Source organism: Polypterus senegalus, chromosome 8, assembly GCF_016835505.1.
Source record: "Polypterus senegalus isolate Bchr_013 chromosome 8, ASM1683550v1, whole genome shotgun sequence".
NCBI lineage: Eukaryota > Metazoa > Chordata > Cladistia > Polypteriformes > Polypteridae > Polypterus > Polypterus senegalus.
The window spans coordinates 91221367-91242445 of NC_053161.1; the positions used below are offsets into that span (position 1 = coordinate 91221367).

The 21079-nt window shown below is 34.2% G+C and overlaps 1 protein-coding gene across 1 annotated transcript; it reads right to left on the minus strand.

Annotated features, from left to right (window-relative positions):
- Window positions 1-256: 256 nt before the first annotated feature.
- Window positions 257-16468, minus strand: lepa (leptin a). Its single transcript, XM_039761450.1, has 3 exons — window positions 16254-16468; window positions 13153-13321; window positions 257-1136 (listed from the first exon to the last, which is right to left on the minus strand). The coding sequence occupies exons 2-3, from the start codon at window positions 13300-13302 to the stop codon at window positions 777-779; spliced, it is 510 nt and encodes a 169-aa protein (XP_039617384.1). The 5' UTR covers window positions 13303-13321; window positions 16254-16468; the 3' UTR covers window positions 257-776.
- Window positions 16469-21079: the final 4611 nt, after the last annotated feature.

Below are 21079 nucleotides of genomic sequence, written 5' to 3' on the forward strand. Positions count from 1 at the left end.
GGCTTATATGAAAATATATTGGTTGCTGTCACTTTTAACGAGGATTATTCATGACTCTTTAAGCAGTAAAGTGGCTCAAAGCTATTTAACCCATTAACATTCTAAGCCAGTTGGAACCAATTTATGTAATTCAAAAAACATTTGCTCATTGCACCATTTTTTAACCACACTGGTTTCCTGCTTTGTTATGCCCTAGGAATGTTCATTAGCCTGTAGGAAGATGTTAGACTTGAAAAAAATCAATGCGATAAGTAAATGCAAACTTTCATATAAATAATTTACTAATGGTTTATACTTCTGTTTCAGTTCACAGTCATTTAACACCACCCAGCCCGAATGGAATATAACCTCATAATTTTATTACAAAAATATTTTTTAAAAGTTTTATATTCAGCCTTATTCAGGAATAGTATAATTTATTTATCTTTAAAAATGCATTGTATAAAATATTTACTCATCAGTTCAATATTAAAGGATGTATTGTACCCAAGAAAATGCATTATTGCAATAATTATTTAAACCCACTAATTGTTACTACCTTGTTCCTTCAACATAAGAGGTTACGGAAAGTTAAAGTTATGGAGGCTCTTTGCATTATAGCAGCACTGCAAACCACAAATGTATTCCTTTGTAAATTAGTACATCCATACAAGTCAGAGCAGGCTATCGTACTCAGTGCTGACCAATATATAAATAGAAAGTGTAACATTATGAAAATAAAGACCGCTCTTAAATAACTTAATAATTTAAATAGTGTCTATTACATTCATTAATGATCAGCATTTTCCTAATTCATGAAAGTTGATGAACAGTTTATGAAGGTACTTCTGAAGTCTGTCCAAAGCCACATTTCCAATAGTGATGTGGAACATGGAATTATTCTGCAGAAAGTTCTGTAGGTTGCTAGTGTTCCTGGATTCAGGTAGTTCACAGTTAATTGATCTTGCTAGTGCCTTAATTATCACCTGAATGTTAAAAACATCGGCTAGAATTTGGTCCACATTGTCCATTGGCAGCTTAGAAAGAATCAGATGAAATATGTCCAGGGTTTCATCCACTGATCTTAATCCATCCAGTGGTGGGGAAGCTGGGATAACATCTAAGCCGCTAATGATGATGTTTGGAGATACCTTAAGCTGGTGAACAAAAAAAAAAAACAAAAAAAAACAGAATTGCATTATATTGGTGCTTTTTTGGACATGCAAATAAGAATCTTATATTTTCTTGTCTGTGAAAGGAGACATCAGAGTGACTGGAAACCTTAGGAATAATTGATTATCAATTTTGCTATTACTATATGTGTGTTATTGTATTTTTTTATTTTGAAATTATTTCTTGAATGATTCCCAGTTTAAAGCCTTTCTGTGGCAGCTTTATGAAGATAATTTAATTCTTAATTCATGCTAATGATCTACAGTTACAATATATGTAGGAACAATATTTCCTTTCAGTAACAAATTCTATTTAAATCATTTAAATCTATTTTTACATTTTTTAAAGCACACAAACAGGGACTACAAAGTTTGAAGTGTTTATCGGAACTTTGTGATTAATAAACTAAAAGCTTTGGCATTAGTTTGATAAAATAACCTTTGGTTCATATTAGGACCAAGACTTTTGTCATCTTCTTTGGAAGACTTGTTTAATTTAGATGTTACACACAAGCCACCCATCTCGAATGACATTGACTAGCAGTATAATGTGATATAACGCAAAGCTAAGAGTATTGACCCATGAAGGAAAAAATGTGCACATGAAAAGTTAAACAATAGATGGCTTAAAATGTTTTTAAAACTAATCCAGAACTGAATTAAGATGTTAGAGAATGTTATTTAAAAGCATAAATATTACTTTTTCTAAACCAGCATGCTTTTGAAAGTATGTGCTGAATATGCTGCCATTCAAGACCTGCTTTTTCCTTCTAAGACATATAGGAAGACTAAGGCATTCTCTCACCTTGCAGGTCACAGAAAGTGTACATATTTATTCTAAGATGAATTTTGCGTATATTAAGCCTGCAAGAATAATGACTAGAAAGTACAACCATATAACTTAAATTTCTACACTGAATTCCTGTTAAGTTTAGGGCCACTTAAATTGCCCTTTTAAACATTAAAAGCTATAAATGACCACCTCTCAATTAAATTAACTTTGTGTACAGTAAGTTACAAGATGAACATCTTCCAAAAATTTTAAGAATAAATAAATTACTTTGTGAGGTGTAAGTTTAACTTACTGGGCCCAATAACTCTGAATAATCTGTCTTTTAATTGAAGAGATGCTGAATGAGTCTTCACATCTAAATGATTAGCTTAATGTACTGTTACTAAACATACAGTACTAGCTTATCGTCCATTGCGGATTTGCATATTTTTCTTTTATTTAAATTTGAAAGAAGTAAAGCTTAACAATTACTACCTAGTACTAATGACCCAAGAGAAAGGGATCCGTTGCACTATTTTACTTCTTCTCAATATCTTATTGTGACCAGGGAATTTTTCCTGATTGTGAAAGGAGACATCAGAGTGATTGGAAACCTTAGGAATAATTGGATATTAACATAGAAATAAACAAAGAAAACGTTTAATTCCGCTGCACAGTTTGTGTAGTTATTGCCTTTAGGTGGCGTAACACAAGTGTCGACTAGAAAACAGAAGCTAGCTGATGGAGGTTAGCAGAACTGGGGATTTACATGGACTATGACTATAGCTTTATAAGGATCATAAACTAACCAGAATTAAGAATTTACAGTACATGCAGCAAGTTCCTTTCTTTTCATTTTTTTTGGTTGGAAAAGCATAATGTAGTTTGGTGTACCATGGAGAACATCCTAGACGAATTTGTGTTTGTTCTGTTTAATAAATGAAAAAAAGAAGTGTTCATCTCATTTAAGCTCTTATCATGGAAACTGTACTGAAAAAGGATGGATTGAAAGAATAAAAAAAAAATATTTTTCAAACATTTATTTTTTCAAATAGTTACTGAATTCATTCAATGAATATGTGTTGGTGCACATATTCATAAAGGGATAAGGAATCTTTCTCCAACTCCTGAACCTGTATGTTCTTTTTCTTTATAAACCTCAGACACTCAAAAACCTAAGCATGTTTCCAAAAAATCCACTGTTTTAATGAAATAATAAGTTTACCTTCACAATATTTAAAGACTAATCTGACCAGTATAAACAAGTGTGTGACTGTGCCCGGCAATGCACTGGCATCCAGCCCCAAGCTTTCCCAACTCTATAACTGAAAAATGGGTTATAAAAATGAATTGATAAATATCATGTATTGTAATGTGCCTTTATGCAGGAGGAATTTTTAATAATATAACAATGCCTTAGTGCATTGAGACCAAGGATTTTTAAGCACTTAATTATATTGACTTAATTTTGTCAGTTAATATCATGAGTTCAGAAATGCTAATATTGTGGCCTTACTTGAAGGAAAACTAACAAACAATTCTTAGAGAATGAGGTAGTATTCAATCTTACCTTGCACTTGCATGGTAAAAGCTTAAATCTGTCTAGCCATAAAACCATTTGCCACTACATTACAGGATAGAGAGTATAATGATGTGCGATACTCCATACAGAACATTCTTAGTTTCACTAAAACTAGTTCTAACCCTAAAGTTAAAAATATATAAACCAAATTAATGAGGAAAATGACAGTCTTGTATGATTAATTAAGTCATATGTTGGGTTAAAAAATAAATAACTGTTTGGTTAAAGCTGTCTGGATGAATTTCTTTTTTCAAGCAGCTGCTTTCCTGAGGCTGATTTTTTTTTTTCCTTTGTTCCCGGCCACACACAAAGCTTTTTAGCTGAGTCATGCTTTCCTTTTTATTTCTTAACTGCATGCAGCAAGCTATACAAGCTGCCTCACATAGCCAGACTTGCAGGGTGAAGCCAGACGGTCTGTCTAGCTATTATAAAATAGCTCTGTGGCTAATGGAAATATTCTTTCAAAGTCATTTTAAAAAGAAATTGTATCGTAAGAATGATTTTTTTTTTAAGTTATATTTTGTCATCTAAAATTTAATAAACATAACCACAGTTTGATCTAATAGTTTCAGCTTTCTTTTATATTTAACAGCAAATAATTGTAATTAAACAGGAGACTCTAAAATATTCACTTCTGTTCCAGAGTTTTAGAACACCAGCATTTTTCCAAGTGATACAAAAAGACCCTTTCTGGGGAACAAGTAATGGGTTAACAACTTAAGCTTTTCTGCAGCAATGGAAGTTAACTAAGCATTGAAAGCTGACTTTGGGTGTGCTAGACAGGTATTGTCAGAATTTCCAAGTCTCTTTTGCAAGTTCTTTTAAGGAAAGACTTACACATTTAAAGGTTAGAATGCTCTATCTGACTTAACATTGTCCAGATGATGCTTCAGAGGGTGTAGTGACAGTTCTTATACAAGCAGAAGGCTTATAAGTATTCAACAAAAGTTGGGACACATGCAGGAATTGTTTGCATCACCTTTCAAGGTTTAATTGACTTGCATTTCTTTAGCTAAGTTGTAAGTTTTTAACCTATTACTTGTTACCGGAAAAAGTCCTTCTTGTAAAATGACATTATTTTTCAGTTTTTGGTACACTGACCTTATTGAACATCTGACAGTTACTGCTAATGTATATACTATTTCAGGTTATTCACTGAACTTGAATGGTGTAAATTTCAATAACAAACTGGAAACATGGGGGTGTTCTTTTCACTGGTAGTGTATATTTTAGAGTTTCCTGTTGAATTACAATCATTTTCCATTGTTGAATGAGAAGGGAATCCATCTTATACTAATGAATGCTTTAATGTTCCTGGCATTCAGATACAACAAGTCAAGCACCTCATACAGTGGTGTGAAAAACTATTTGCCCCCTTCCTGATTTCTTATTCTTTTGCAGTAATCGGGCCTGGGGGTGGCTACGGAAATTGAACTCGGGTGTGATACACCACAGTTAGGTTATTTTTTAACAAGGGGCAATTACTTTTCACACAGGGCCATGTAGGTTTGGATTTTTTCTCCCTAAATAATAAAAACCATCATTTAAAAACTGCATTTTGTGTTTACTTGTGTTATATTTGACTAATGGTTAAATGTGTTTGATGATCAGAAACATTGTGTGACAAACATGCAAAAGAATAAGAAATCAGGAAGGGGGCAAATAGTTTTTCACACCACTGTATATAAGAACAGATGGGGTATATGTGGTATGATATGTTTAGTCTGCATGTGGGGGAATAAAAAGATTTTAATATGCATGGACCACTTGGTGGGGGTTGGAAGAAAACTCTTAGAAAACAGACAAGAGCAATATTAAAAAGTTATCTAGTGCAGCCCTATAATTTTTGAGAATATCTATGATCTAATCAAAACGCAATACATTGACAGCGTCCCAAAAAGAAAATGGAATTGGCAAGGCAGTGTCAAAAGAATCAACTATACATAATGCAAATCAAAAAAGGCATAAAAAACAAAATGAAGCTAGTGTTTGCTTACCAACTAACACTGGGAAATCTGATAAAATAAATTGAATAAACCTGGCAGAAATCTGGTTATATATATAGTCTTCCAGAGATACTCAAGAAATGCATTTTTATCCTTTATGCTGCACAGCATTGTATAGGGTTCAATTTTAATATTAGGCATTGGAAAGCGGCACATGAGGAGGACAACCACATAAAAGCTGAATAAATTAAGTTTAACCCAAAGGAGCTGTCTCATCCAGAGGTTTTTGGCTTTCACATCAAGAAGGCAGAAAAAGCAAAGACGTACTCCTCCCAAATGAAGTAATAGAACTGTTGATGCAGATTCTGCAGATTGCAGTGATAAGTACATTTAGAATTAAATCATTATGAGGCATGTGCAAATGCCTATTAAGATCTAAAAGAAACGTTTTGTGGCCCAAAGGGTCTAACATTATGATAAAAGTCAAACCAAAGATTGTTCAGCTAGAAACAAAAAGGAGAGATTTGATGAAGGTGCTTAAATATTCAGATCTATAATTAGTTTTGAGCTTTCCATTAATAAAAATAGTAAGCACAGCTTAGGCAAGAAATAAAATTGAGAATTGGCCAGTTCAGGGCAGAATGTCAAACAGGTTGCCTGTATGTCCATTAACTATTTGAATGTCATATTATGCGAGGGAAACTTAGCATTAGTGGATTGGAACTGAGTTGTTGTTTTTGGCGTCGGGAAGGACTTTTTTATTTGAAAATATTGCCTAAACAAGATTAACAAAATTATTGTTTGCTTTGGTCAAACTGTTTGCCACCAGTTTTTCCTTTGTTATGTTTATAGAACCTTAATAACTGGCAATTAAAAGGACACAAGGACTGGACTACTCAATATTACTCTGTAAGTTTACACATTCCTAACTCTGAATTTTATTGCTCATCTCTCCTCACTACTAAAATGATCTTACACCAACCTTGTACTCTGTAAGTGTGACTACTGCTACTATTATGTTTCACCTTATATGGCCTTTTTATCATGGCTTTGGAGAGTGGAAATGTGCTACATGTTGGTAAAAAATGAATGGAAAACTTTCTTTTACTATATTCTGCACATGTGCCAATACTATTACTTCTCTAAAAAACAGCCAGAAAAAGTTTTGAAATACAGTACAATGGAACCTCGGGTCACGACTGTAATTCATTCCAAAACTTTGGTCGTGACCCGAAGTAATTTCCCCCATAGGATTGTATGTAAATGCAATTAATCCATTCCGGACCTTACGAGCTGTATGTAAATATATTTTTTTAAGGATTTTTAAGCACAAAAATAGTTAATTATACCATAGAATGCACAATATAATAGTAAACTAAATGTAAAAACAGAGAATAACACTGAGAAAACCTTGAACAGAGACAACTAACATTGCAAGAGTTCACGCTATAGCCTTACGAACCGCTCTCTGTAAACGCTTTTTTTAAGTAAAGGGAAAAAAATGAACAATTGAAAAATCCGTAATTTATACAAAAACTAACCATAAACAACCAAGAAAACTAACCTTTCACTAGTTGAGTTCTTGTATGAAGGAAGTGAGGAGGAACTGGGTGGAGAGAAGATTACAGTTTTGAGGTAAAGTCTGTGACGATGCGGGTTCACTGCATGCTCCCATCTCGCTTCCAGGAGCCCTTAAACCCGTCACCGTCAGGAATGTTACTGATGAGCACGACAGTGAGGCACTACAATGGAGCAATTGGATGGTGCAAAAAGTGCCAAGTGCTTTTATTAAAATCAGCAAAACAACAATCAAAAACAAAGTCCAAATTAAATAAAGTGCAGTGCTTTCAGAATCCTTCAATAAACAAATAATCCCATAAAAACAGAAGTGAAGTGGCGGTTAAAATCCAATAGAAAAAAGTCTTCATTAAATACAACAAGATTAAAACAATGCTCGAAGCAGTCTCTTTAAAAACAAGCCTGGTGCATTCTTTAACTGCCTTCTCGGTCTTACTGCCTTCTTTAACTGCCTTCTCTCTCTCGCTCGCTCGCTCTCATGCTCACTCACTGCACAGGAAATGTACAGGGAGAGACTGAACACGTGCGGAAATCATCGGTGCATACAAACCGGAAGGGAAACTGTCTTGTTCGTCACCCGAGTGTGTGGTCGTGAACAGATGCAACTGTTGGCGAACTTTTTGGTCGTAACCTGATTTGTATGTGGTCCGAGACGTTCGTGACCCGAGGTTCCATTGTATAAAAAAGTCTTTTTTAATCTACATAAAAAGTGAAGCTATTATAATTTGTTGCTAAAATATCCCTCTGTCCTTCATGACCTAGAATAGGAATAAGTGAGTTTGAAAACGAAGTAAAATAACAAACAACAATAACAGTCACATTGCCAGGGTCACTCCCTCACACTGGGGTAATTTGAAGATGGCAATTAACCAAACCTGCCCACTTTTACCATTGGAATGTGGCACGATAATCTGAGTACCACAAGAATAATTGAAGTAGACTCTCAAACATTAATATTCTTCCCAGACAATAATCTAGGGTGTGATTTGAACCCAAAATTATCTGGAACCTTGAAGCTCCACTATGCCTGAAAATACAGTATTGCTTCAGTATGTTACTTTATGCCTATTCATTTCTTGAGTGTAGAATGATTCTTGTAATATGTTTAAAATTGTATTTCTAAGGTTTCATTCTGTACCAGTTCTGTAAATCTAAGAAGCATTGAACTACTGAATGAGTTATCATAAATACTGGTTTAATATTGTGCTAAATGTAACAATGAATCAACATAATATACCCACTGACACTTACTTTATATATTGTAATGATTATTTTAAATGGATTTAGTTGTAATAACTGCCTGATTTTTCATGTAGATACATCTACTATGTGCACATACTGTACATCTTGCCAAAGAAAAAAGCTTAGTCAGAAAATAACTCTCTCTAAATGTTAGCAGTTTTCCTTCAAATGCCCTGAAGGACTATCAAAATAAAGACTTTTCCCTTATGAATGTCGACTGTAATCAATATCCAGATGTTCATGACAGTTTGTAACTGCCAGTCAGACTGCTTTCTGTGCAGTGATCTCACATTATTTCCTGTGCAGTTATTCAGACTCTCGCAGAACTCTAATCCTAAAGGAACACATGCATAATTGCAAAGTCTACACAGAACTCTGGACAGGAAGCACGCAAATCACATGACTAAGTGTTATGTGCGTACAAGAAACTAGTCAGCAGCTGGCAATTAAAATGGTTGAACAAAGTTCTCCACATGTCTTAAAAAAAAAATTAGAGTTGGTATGTCAATGCCAATGATTTTACTGTGATTTGACTTTGTGATCTACATTTATTTCTACTTACTTTACTTAATATGATTGACACAGCACTTTGGCTAGAGCTGTTATTTTCAAATAACTTTTTAACACACCATATGCAAATTGTCCCTACTGCCCGGAGCTGGATAAACAAATTACAAAATGAATGGATGGATGTATAAATTATTTAGTGGCCAAAGGTAAATGTAATATACTAAAAATATGCTAAATATTTGTAGCAAATTTTCAGACATACAGTATATTATGTAAATTAAATGACGTCATCCTTCAAACAATATGACTATAACTTATGATACTGAGTACAACTGTCATGGTTTACTGTCTTCAACAATAACATGTTAGACATTTCATCTATATATTTAAAGCATGCAAGTGTGGTAAAAAATGGTATGTAGTTATTAATTATTAATGGTGTATGACTAAAAAGCCTATGTGCAAAGAGGACAATATACCCTGGGGAAACTGAAATTTCAGAGATGGGGTTTAACATTGTATAAACTTTTTTCCCTTTTGCAGATCCACCACTTATCCCTGCATAAAATCCTGCACTGGCTGCCTTTTATTGAATTTTTTGTTGCATTTCTTTTTTTATTTTTGCTTTTTAAATATTGTGTATATTCACAAGATTGGTTCAATAGGGTGAAATCACAAAGCATTCTGCAGTGCGCAACCCCTTTATTACAGTATGTGGTATAATCTACAATATGTCAAGTGTTCTAATTGAGGCAAATGTTATTATTTTTTTAATCCACATGTTTGGGTTGTGGCCAGAAATTTTCCAAGCAGCACTGACCACAAGGCAGGTTCCAACCCTCAATGATATGAGCTAGCCCGTCAAACTGCAGACCAACTCACCCAACCACAAGTTTAGATTAACCTAACCTACGTGTTTTTAGAATCCTTGAGGAAAAAACAGAATACCTGGAACAAATAATGAGGAGAACATGCAAACGTCTCATAGAATGATCAAGTCAGCATTTAAACTTCTCTTGGGGCATTGCTAAATACCTCTGTGCTGCACTCTAGTAGATGCTACATGTAAAATTACTTGGTACAGGAGGAATTGGTTACTGCTTTCACCAAAAACCAAAATGAAAACTTGACAGGGAACATGTGTATATTTACGGCAACGAAGACTCACATGTAGGCCACGTTTTAGAGAAACTGCGAAATGATGACACCTTTGCTCAAGCAGGGAGATGCAATCAAATCAGCTAAAAATAAAGACTCGTGTGTACTAATTAATATCACTGAGTCATTATTACAATGTGTGGTAACTCAAAAGTGATGAATGTGGTGTACAGACTGTATTTTAATTCCCTTTTAAGAGCACCAATGTTGTGTATTTGCACTGAAGAATTTTTTCAGAGGGGTCCTTTCATCGGATTTGCGCTATTTCAGCAGTGGAATGGCCAAATGGTGAATGAGGTCTCCAGGACTCTAAACAAATCCAAATCATATTATGTGATATCATCTACTGTTAGATTCTGCTCCATACTTCTAAAATTTTTATTTTTATACTGTATTGAGGATTTGTTCTGTTCTGTGTATTGTACTGTATTGTATTGACACCCACTGCACGCCCAACCTACCTGGAAAGGGGTCTTTCTTTGAACTGCCTTTCCCAAGGTTTCTTCCATTTTTTCCCTACAAGGTTTTTTTTGGGAGTTTCTCCTTGTCTTCTTAGAGAGTCAAGGCTGGGGGGCTGTCAAGAGGCAGGGCCTGTTAAAGCCCATTGCTGCACTTCTTGTGTGATTTTGGGCAATACAAAAATAAATTGTATTGTATGGTATTGTTTGGTTTTTCATCAGTTTATATTGCCTATCTTTTTTCACTTCTCAGGGAACTGATCGACAGGTCAGGAATATCTTGGCCCAATTTCATTTCATCATGCCCTCTGAGCTAGAAGCCACTAACTGACCTATGGGATGCTATATCCAGTTTTTGTATGGTGTGGTTGCACGTGCATAAAACAAAATGCATTTTTGTTAAGATAAAAAAGCCAAATTGCTGCAGTGTCTGGTTCTTCTAATGTAATCTGTGCAATGTACTGCACTCCTATTGAGATGAAAGCACCTAGCAGAAATGAAGTTGCTTTTGTTAACCATGAGACATGTTATCCCATTAATGCACAAATCAGCTATGATGCTAGATGTGGTTAACAAAGGTTGTTTCTCAGTGGTGAGGCATAGTAGCTTTGGCAGATGAGACAGTACTGTACATGGTGAATGTCTTGTTGGTAAGGTAACTAGCTGAACCCTCAGTATTTCAAATGGTCTATACAATTCCTTGTAGCCGTAATCACATTGTGCCAGGTGATATTGACTACCGACTCACCTCTGCCTTAAACCTTTCCCGGATGGGTAAAATGTCCACAAATGTGCATACTCCAGATTTTATAAATCTTTTTTTTTCTTGTTTTCTTATGGTGTGTGCATATTTTCACACTAGAATACATGAAAGTATTTTTTTTTTTAAATGAGGCCCCTGTTCTCCTGCTTTTTCTGTCACTTCGGAGATTTTTCCTGATCAGACTTATCAAACCAATTTTATGTATGCTTTATGAACAGCACACCTGTTGGCTGTTCACTATTGGTAGATTTCGTGTTCTAGGTAGATTACATTTGATTTAGGGTGCTTCGATTAAGTGGAATTGCACTTTATTAGAAGAAACATTCATTTAAAATTTATTATTGGACATAAGTTGGGCATTCAGTATGTTAACTGCCCAACATGCTGCATCTGCTTATGGCCAATCAAGGTACATTTTAAGATGATATTGTATTATTGTACTGTGGTATTAAAAATAATCTTTCTGACAGTGCATCCTGCTTGATCCAGAGAGCCACTGTTGTGTGAGGTAGTTCATTGGAATGCCTGCCACATTTCTTTCTCCATCTATGATATTTCTTTATCAAATGCTTTCTTATTTGACATTATTTAAAAAAAAGGCTTACTGTACATGTTGATTACCAGAATATATCAGTATATTCTGACCTGCTGATTTCCCAGAAAATAAAAAAGCTTAATTTCCTCCATTGCCTGATTCTCTAGTTGGTCTTATGACCTTGGATCCAAAAGCCACAGGTTTTTCAGTTCTTTGAAAAATAGATGGTATCTGTGCCTTACCCACTTTCACACAGTTAACACTTCCCTAATTTATCTGTCATTATTTACTCTATTGATCTGTTCTACTTCCTTCTCCTGTGAAATATACAACAGGAGTTTTTTCTACAAACTCCAATTTTTCAGTGAGAGTGTTACTCAAATTGTATTGTCCTGAGTCTATAGTTGAAGCACCATCTAACATCTTAGGTTGATAATTGTGTTCTCCAGAGGTAGTAACATTACAAAGTTTACTAAACCAACTCACACGCTGTTGCTTTACACCTTTCTTTGCTTTTCTTGCTTGAATATATTGTCTCCTTTTGCATTTTTGGGCTGGTAGACAGATGTGCCAGCAGTTGCAACAGAATTGAGGCTATGCTGGGGTAAAAGAATGGTAAGAGACCTTTAGGCCAATGGAGAGTAACACTTGTAAGACCACCCGAAAACTGACTGAAAAGAATCAATACTTGTTTAGTTAACTTGTAACAGGAATAGGTATAGGAATTATTATTTTCTGTTATGTTTACTTGCTACTTTGCATTCTATGTAGGTGTTTCTTTCCTTAGGGTTTGTTTCTTGGCTTTCTTGACTTTATATACCTTCTCTGTTGCTTAAATATACTGTATGTGAATCTCTTGTGAAGACTGAATGTTGATGTTTTCCATTAAACAACACTACAGTAAATTAAGCAGTTTATAGTAAAATGCCTTTCACCCATCCTTTCATGTCAGACTTCTCCTCCGTAAAACAAAAATAATCAGTCAGTTAATCATTTTCCATCCCGCTATATCCTAACACAGATGTCACAGGAGATACTCCCAGCCAGCAGAGGATGCAAGGCAGGAACAAATCCCTGGGCAGAGTGCCAGCCCACCGCAGGGCACACACACACCAAGCGACAATTTAGGATCACCAATGCACCCAACCTTCATATCTATGGAGTGTGGGAACAACATGAAACTCCACATAGGGAGGACCCGGGAAGCGAACCCAGGTCTCTTTACTGCAAGGCAGCAGCGCTAACACTGCACCACCATGCCAACCCAACAAAAATAGTTCTCCATATTAATATAAACCATGAAAATTATATTAGATTAAAAAATAATATATGAAATATTATCACAAAGAAAAATACACTTACTTCTTCAGTTACTGTATTTATTCATTATAATTAAATATATTATGTACAATATTATGCTCAATATCTCCAAGAGTGAAGGTAATAGAAAGCCATACCTCACTTGTGTGCTTCTGAATTCTAATGATCGTTGTTTGCACCAATAATTTGGCATCATTCTTCACTTTGTCGTCTAAAACAGGTATGCTATGGCAGACTGAAAGCAACACCCATGAACAAAAGCAAAGAGGGTTCACAGAATATTTCATTCTTCAGTTCTTCAAAATCCTAGAAGAAATATATAGCAGTAAGTATTGTTATTATGTCTATGGTTATTTAAAGACTACCAGCATAAACTTTTATTTAAATATACATTATGTCAAATCATTTACTGGAATTATTTCATTCATGCATTCATTTTTCCAAACACATATTTTTGTTAGAGCCCCATGTTACTCTGAATGGGATGAAGTGGTTTTGGGAATGCTATGTTACTTATTACTAGACCCCATTCCTTCATTTTATCTCCCCAGGTTTGTTTCCTCTTATACAGTATATGTACACTTTTCTTTCTCTCTTTTCTTTCTGTCTTAGTCACACACATGATTAAGGCTACATAGCCAAAAGTAAGTGTCTCAAAACTTCTTTTCCTATCTTTAAATTTATTAAAATTTATTTTGATCCAGAGCCTATTCCTCCCATTTGAGAAGTAAAGCAGGGGCCATCCATGAAGGGGACACTGCTTCCTTATAAGTTACAGTCATTCACTCACTCACATGGGGCCAAATTAGTGTGGTCAGTCAGTTTAACTTGCGCAACCTTGAAATATGGGAGAAAATCAGAGTTCTCGAAGAAAAACCCAATTGGACACAAAGAAAAAAAAAACAGCGCAGAGACAAAGTTAAGTGCTACATCACCTTGCCTCCATATTTAAATTAAGATAAAATGTACATCTTCTTCCTTGGTATGCTCAGAAGTTGTTAAATTGGGTTTTTTTACATTTATATTTCTAAATTTTACTAGTGAAATAAGTAAAAATCTACTTGTTAGTTCAATTGCAATCTATTACTTTAACTGTTTGAATTCGGAAGAAACAAATTGCACTTGTTGTGTATTTGCCTCCAAATTCATTACATACTGTATGTGAAAAGAAATTAGGGATTCCATTTGAAAACCAGATTTTTTACATCACACTAATTTTACATTTTGCATAAGATCTTTTGCTATAGTATTTTGTATTTGTTTTATTTGATTACTATAAATCAGTGATGGAATGAGACACAAAACAGAATCTACCTAAAAGTATAACAAATATTCAAAGTTGTTTTGATTACCGCATACTTGAATAAGTACAGCACATTGCAGAAATGTTTATTTTTGTCATCCTCTAATTCAGAGCATGTTAGGGAATCTGTATAATTGTTGCTTAATACAGAAATGTTTATAGCTCCTTTGGGAACCTCCAAGAATTTCCTAGTTTCTCTGTCTTTACAGCCCCTTGAAAAACAGTGCAGTGTTCCATCATTTTGATGAAGGCAAGCTTAGCTCTAGATAGCCACAGTTTTCAGTGGTTTTTCTTTCAAGCAAACTTCTAATCACTAATGACTTTCATTAGCATCATGAAAAGATGTGATTCTCATTTGCTCATTGCTCTAATCATCAGTGCTATCCGAAACTACAACAGTGACCACAGTCTGTTTAGAGAATATGAAAACAAAATAGTTGTGTTACTATAAATGGAAGCTGAACTCCGATAATAAAAATGAAATGCACCTTCATGCAGTCTTAAAAAAAAAAAACAAAACAAATCGCAAGACAACAGTGATGAGTATTAATGGATTATTTAATGATGCGGAAAATGTGCATTATGACAGCCTATTGCTACTTTTAGGATTTGTTTCTACTTTTTGGATAATACTGTCCATTAAAGTTAATTACATTTATTACACTTCCTCTATTTATCTAATTCTTCACACACTCTTTAACCAAAAAAAAAAAAAAACTAGTCTCTGGCGTAGTTTTATATCTCCACACCCAGCCTTAATCAGACCATGACACAGCAGTCAGGCCAAGAGTTTAATCTTAATTCTAGTTAAATAATGAATATGCTAAATTGGAACACAAATGAGCAAACACAATTTTCTGAAAGAATAGACCTGGTCTTGTTTTATTGTATTCAGATTTCTATTAAAATCTTTCAGAACTGATCCATGCTAGTGAGAAACATTAATAGCGATTCTATATCAGAACAGGCACACTTCGAGTAGCACAATGAACTACAGTGAGGTAAAATGTGATATTTTGTCAGGCTATTATTTATCTTTCTGAATGCAGTATAACTGGAAGGTTCAAATTACCTGAAAAAGCTTAACTAAAGATAGGTGGATAATAAAAGTATATGAACTTCAACGATGAGGTAAAATATTTGTATTTATTGTTTCCAAAATAAAGCCTAATTTTTGCAGCTAATGATACAGCCATTGGCCAAAGTTCATTGCTCATGTGACAAATGTTATTACAAATATATTTTTAAAGTACACATTATAAGATTCTTATCTGAACCAATATTTGCATTTCCTCACCTAATTGTTTTGTTAAAAAGCACAAAATGTATTACAAATATAATATGTACAGACAAAATCTAAAAACACATGTCTTTCACTTTTAAAATAAATACTGACTGATGCAAATTCATAACTGTGTGTGTGCCCATATTCTAATGAAGACCATGCATTTTAACAAGCTCCTCAGAATAATGCAGAAAATAAAGCTCAATAGTCTTTCTTCTTTCAAGTTTCTATTATTACAGCTTTAAATGCTATCAAGACTGAAATGTGATCTTTCAATGTGCTGTTTTACTGCCAAAAAGAGCATCTTGCTTTACTTAGCAGAGTAAAAGCAAATGTTTAGCATATTAAAAAGTTATTACATTTTTTGAATTAAATAAAAGGATTGCACTTTATCAAATGTCTTGTGGAAAGCAGGTTGTTTCATATTCATTGTAAAAAATAATTTTTACAAATGTACAGAAATCCAACTTTTAGATGTTACATACCAGGTGCTTTAAATATTAAACAAATGAATAATCAACTTTCATAAATTACAAATTCACACGTCTATCTTGAGAATAGAATTAGATTTGATTTAGACATTGTTTTAAATATAAAGTAAAAAAGTAAGCAACAAGTATAAAAGTAAAATTTGGAGATTGAAATCTTACCTTCTGATGTCCAGTCTCTGCTGTGAAATGTTAATCCCATTAAACTAGCAGCTTTCCCTTTTATAGCAGAGTGAATGAATCATCCTCTTCAGTCATCAATAATCATCAGCATGGGAATACCTTGCACCCAAAGCAAATGACAAAACATGTGTATCAGCCTCTTTCTCTTACTTATATGATTTGAAAAAATGTTAAACAAAACAGAATAAAAAGAAAAGATTTAAACACTGACTTCTGTTTTGAGCTTTCATAAAAGTGAAAGAACCTTTTCGTAAATAGTGGGCTTTACAAGTTATTATGCAACAAGTAAAAACTTCTGTTAGGAGAACTCTGATACATTTATCATTTTATGATACTGAGTGTAAGTGAGTTGAGGAATGTTATCATCCAGGCCTGTCAGATGTTTTCCTGAGTAAATGCGTGGGTTAGTCCTAGAAACCTATAATTATTTAAAAACGAAACAACACAGGCAGAAACCTCAAGACATTACATATTCATGTCATTTATATAGCTTTTCAAGTATCAATATGCTCTTAAGTTATTAAATAGTAGTACAAAAGTATTTTGCAAAGAAAAAAAATCCTATTCCTTAAATTATACCTGTAATACAAAACCTGTGGATGTGTTTTCAGTATATTCAGCCCTGTAAGAATTTTTTTTTAATTTTCATTTTCAAAATAAAAGCTCCATTTTATTATATAGGAGTTACAATATGCCTTACTGCAAATTCACCAACTATACCAACACTTGACACAAGACTTGTTAATGCAGTAAATCCGTCTCAAGAGGAGACTCTTTTTTCTATAGTGACTGACAAAGGGTTTCTTTAAATGAATAAATAATGTATGCAGATGTTACTGGACTCTGAAAGCTGTCACTATGTAACAATTCCAGCATTTTCTTAAAGAAGGTGATTAACTTTTAATCATCTGGACACCATCCATAAGCAGTTGCCACTAAGAAAAGAGTGATTGCTTCATGGTTTAGAAGAGGTAAGGGAAAGCGAGTGAATTTGTGACTCTCTCATAGCACTTATTTTTTGCACATATTTTATTTAGGTCATAGGAGAAAGTAGGGCGAAATGACACCTTTTATTGGCTAACTAAATAGATTACAAATTCAAGCTTTCGAGGCAGCTAAGGCCCCTTCATCAGGCAACGTTTTAGGTCATAGGTCATATTCTTTCTACTTTGACCTGGTTTATTAATGTGTCCGACATTTCCCTATCAGTTTACTGAAACGGGTTATCCTATCTGCATAATATTACTAAGGCAAGATGGTGTAAAGGATTCCATATACATAGACACTCCACAGGTAGTTATTAAGATGGAGTTCATGTAGGAAAGGTAATTTCTTTAAAGGACATATTAGTTTTACGGGTGCAATGGTTGTGGAAGCCACAAGAGGGCACTGTTGCTTGCTGGTCATAAGCCTTTCAAGTCCCAGTCACACCTTGGAAATGACTCTTTATGCAAATTTTCACTTTAGTAGTTTTTTGTGTCTGCTCCCTGCAGAGTTGGAGGATGGGCTAGGGGTTGGTGGGTGTCTCATGCAGTTTTACTGGCAAGGAGGAAGACAGGGAAGGGGAAAGAAAAAAAGTATATAGTGGGGTTCTGATTTTAAAATTGGGGGAGGCCAAACTATGTTAAAAATAAAGTAAAATCAATATAGCTAACTCCTGTGAAACACAGCATTTCCTTTTATCTGTCTTCCTTCCATATAACTGACACTGCACAAAATATGAGGCAATAAATTCAATTTATTCTATTCTGCTTGGTCCTTGTCTTTGGAATTTGTTTACATAAAGCAGTTTTCCTTCTTTCTGGGACAGAGATTTACTTTAATATCAAAACCAATCCTACAAACCTAAAGTGAAGGAAGTGATTCAATAACTTTAATCCTCTTTCACAAGCAGAAATTTCACTGCAACCGGTTTATATTATGCCATGATCTCGCAACTATTCACATTTAAAAACTGTTAATGTGTTGTAACTATGTGAGGATGTGTAAGAAAGGCTGGTCTTTTTCTATCCGAATTTTTAAGAACGAAAAATGTTTCAGAATAATTTTAAAACACTACATTACAATGAATAATCACTTTAAAAGCATCAAAAAAGAAATCAGCTTTGATCTGTGTATCTTAGTTACACTTAGTTACAGATCAGATTTTATGACCATAAAGTATAAAGGGCCTATTTAATAAACCACTCTTAACATATAAGCAATGAGCAAAACAAAATAGGCAAGGGTAATGTCCTCTGTTGAGGTATAGGGCTGCCCATGTTTTTAAAATCTTAGATATCAGGTTACAATTATCATTAATCTATTCACCAAATTCAAAAATTAATCTAACCCTCTTGACTAATGATAGAACTAATTATCTCCTTCTATATAAAAGCAGTCGGGATTGTCCTTCCATCCCGTGAGTGCTACGCAGGCGCGGAGTTTCACACACGCCCCATCCAATGCACAATGGGATTTGTAGTTTCGTTTTTCCAGGTAAAAGATGATTTTCTACTCCAGACTGTGCAATATCTTCTTCTTTCTTACTATATAAAAGCAGTCGGGATTGTCCTTCCGTCCCATGAGTGGAAAGCGTAGCGGTATTCCGCTTTTCTCAGACTTACTACTTGCAGCTTGCGGTACGAAGCAACATGATGTGAGCAGAGTTAGAACATTAGAACATTAGAACAATCTAGACGAGAACAGGCCATTCAGCCCAACAAAGCTCGCCAGTCCTATCCACTTCTTTCTTTCAAGAAAACATCAAGTCGAGTTTTGAAAGTCCCTAACGTCTTACTGTCTAGTTCTGGTGCTCCCATCGTTCCCTTGCTTTTATGTGCGATGCGCTGGAAAAATAGACAAAATTATGTCTCTGGAAATAATTAATGTTGATGAAGTACAAATGCCTCACCGGATAGTAAATATCAGGGGGGTTCAAAAGGGTGACCTCAATATAGAAAAAAAGTTTAAATTTCATCACAAAAATAACAGAAACTACGAGTATTAAAGTAATACTGCTCAAATGCAATATAACCAAATTAATGAGTTTGTATAAAATATCAAATTGATCTACATATTGAATTGCCTTAAGAAGTGGTCAACTTAAAAGACGGTCGCCTTAAAAGGCGGCTCAGCCTAGTGCTTTATAATTTTCGATTAGCAAAACTATCCCGTAATGCAAGAGCCATGTGACAAAAAATAAGAGCACACCATGATTTAGTAGCATAGAAAATCACTGGTAACAACACTAACTTTAAAGTAATCACTTTTTGTATGCATTATCTGTAATATATCAGACCTCCTTTTACAACATTGCTTCAATTCAGCGATGTTTGAGGACATTCAATTAAGTACAACTCTCTTAAAATGACACCACAATATTACAATTTAGTGCAGGTCTTTGATTTGACCATTTTAAAGCCTTGATTTTCTCCTTTGTTTGTAATTCAGTTATACATTTGCTGGTGTGCCTAGTACCATTGTGTTGATGCATGGTCCACTTTCAGCCAAACTTTAGCTGTCAGGATGATAGCTTTGTATTATTCTCAAAAATATTTGAATATACAGAATGTTGTTGTTGTTAGTTGTGAGACCTCCTTATCCTGTGGCTGAAAACCAACAATTGCCACTACTGTGTTTAATGGCTAATGTAAGGTTATTGTGGAAATAGGCTGTGCTTAGACCACATAACACCGCCTTAGTCTCCACTGTCCCAGTGGTCTTATGGATCATTCAGGAGGACCTTTCCAAATACAGTAGTCCACTGCTGCGACGTTATGTTTGGAGAAAGAGTACTTTTCACCTGGCCATGCATTCATGAAAGTCACAGTTGTTTTTTATGAAATATATAACCTTTCTCTTCTTCACAGAGTTGAGTGAATCTTCTGTGGATTAAAATTGTTTAGAAGTGACATTTGCAAGCATCTCAGACCAATAATCAGCAACAACTGATTCCCTTTGATCATTTTAAATAGATTGTCCATGATTCACTCTCCACAAACACAGTTGGAAGTGCTAATCATTCTGTTTTACTGTGTATAGAGATGTTAGCATTTCCTAGTCATTATCTTATCAAGAACACTTAGTTATAAAGTATTTGTCTCTAATCACCTTCTTAACTGAAATGAAATCAGTAAGGGTGTAATTAGCTTTTTCACAGATGCCTTCTGCATATTGACATTTTTCCTGTTAAACAAAAAATCAGAAGTGTGCTCCCCTCAACTTTCTCGTATACTGAGACAAAGGAAAAGGTCGTCAGAACCACTTCCAGTTGCACAATATTTCACAAATATCATATGTCTTTGTTTCTCATCATAACTAATTGATAATATTGATACACAATCATTTATCTCTCTCTTTATAATCAAACTTTATATTAAAAAGATATTTTTGCACTTAGGGAGGTCGAAAACTGGAGGAATTTTTTCATGATTATAGGCATTACCTAGATTACACACAAAGAGTTATAGTCGCCTAAAAACATTGAAAAAGTGTTAGCATTATATAGTATTTGTTGCAATAAATTGCTATAGGTAAAATTGCATTTAGCTACATTTAATTATGATAATGATGATGGAAATAAAAAAATATATAAAATTACATGTATTACCAGGAACACGACAGGGACAGCTTATTGTTCCCATTACATCTTTATATTTTCATGGCAAGTGTTTACCTGTTACTGTTAATTAATGAATTATAAATTAAAATAAAATTTATAATTTCTATTGAAAGAAAATGTGTTATATTGAATACAGTTTTTAATATTGTGTACACATTTATATTTCCATGATACAAAAAATTTGGATGGTTGTTTAAATAAA

What these genes read in the sequence shown, in the direction of transcription:
- lepa (XM_039761450.1), bottom strand. Translation starts at nt 13,302, where the DNA reads ATGAAATATTCTGTGAACCCTCTTTGCTTTTGTTCATGGGTGTTGCTT. An exon ending in TTCAGAAGCACACAAGTGAG is followed by an intron (nt 1,137 to 13,152) that starts GTATGGCTTTCT and finishes TTTGTTCACCAG; the next exon opens with CTTAAGGTATCTCCAAACAT.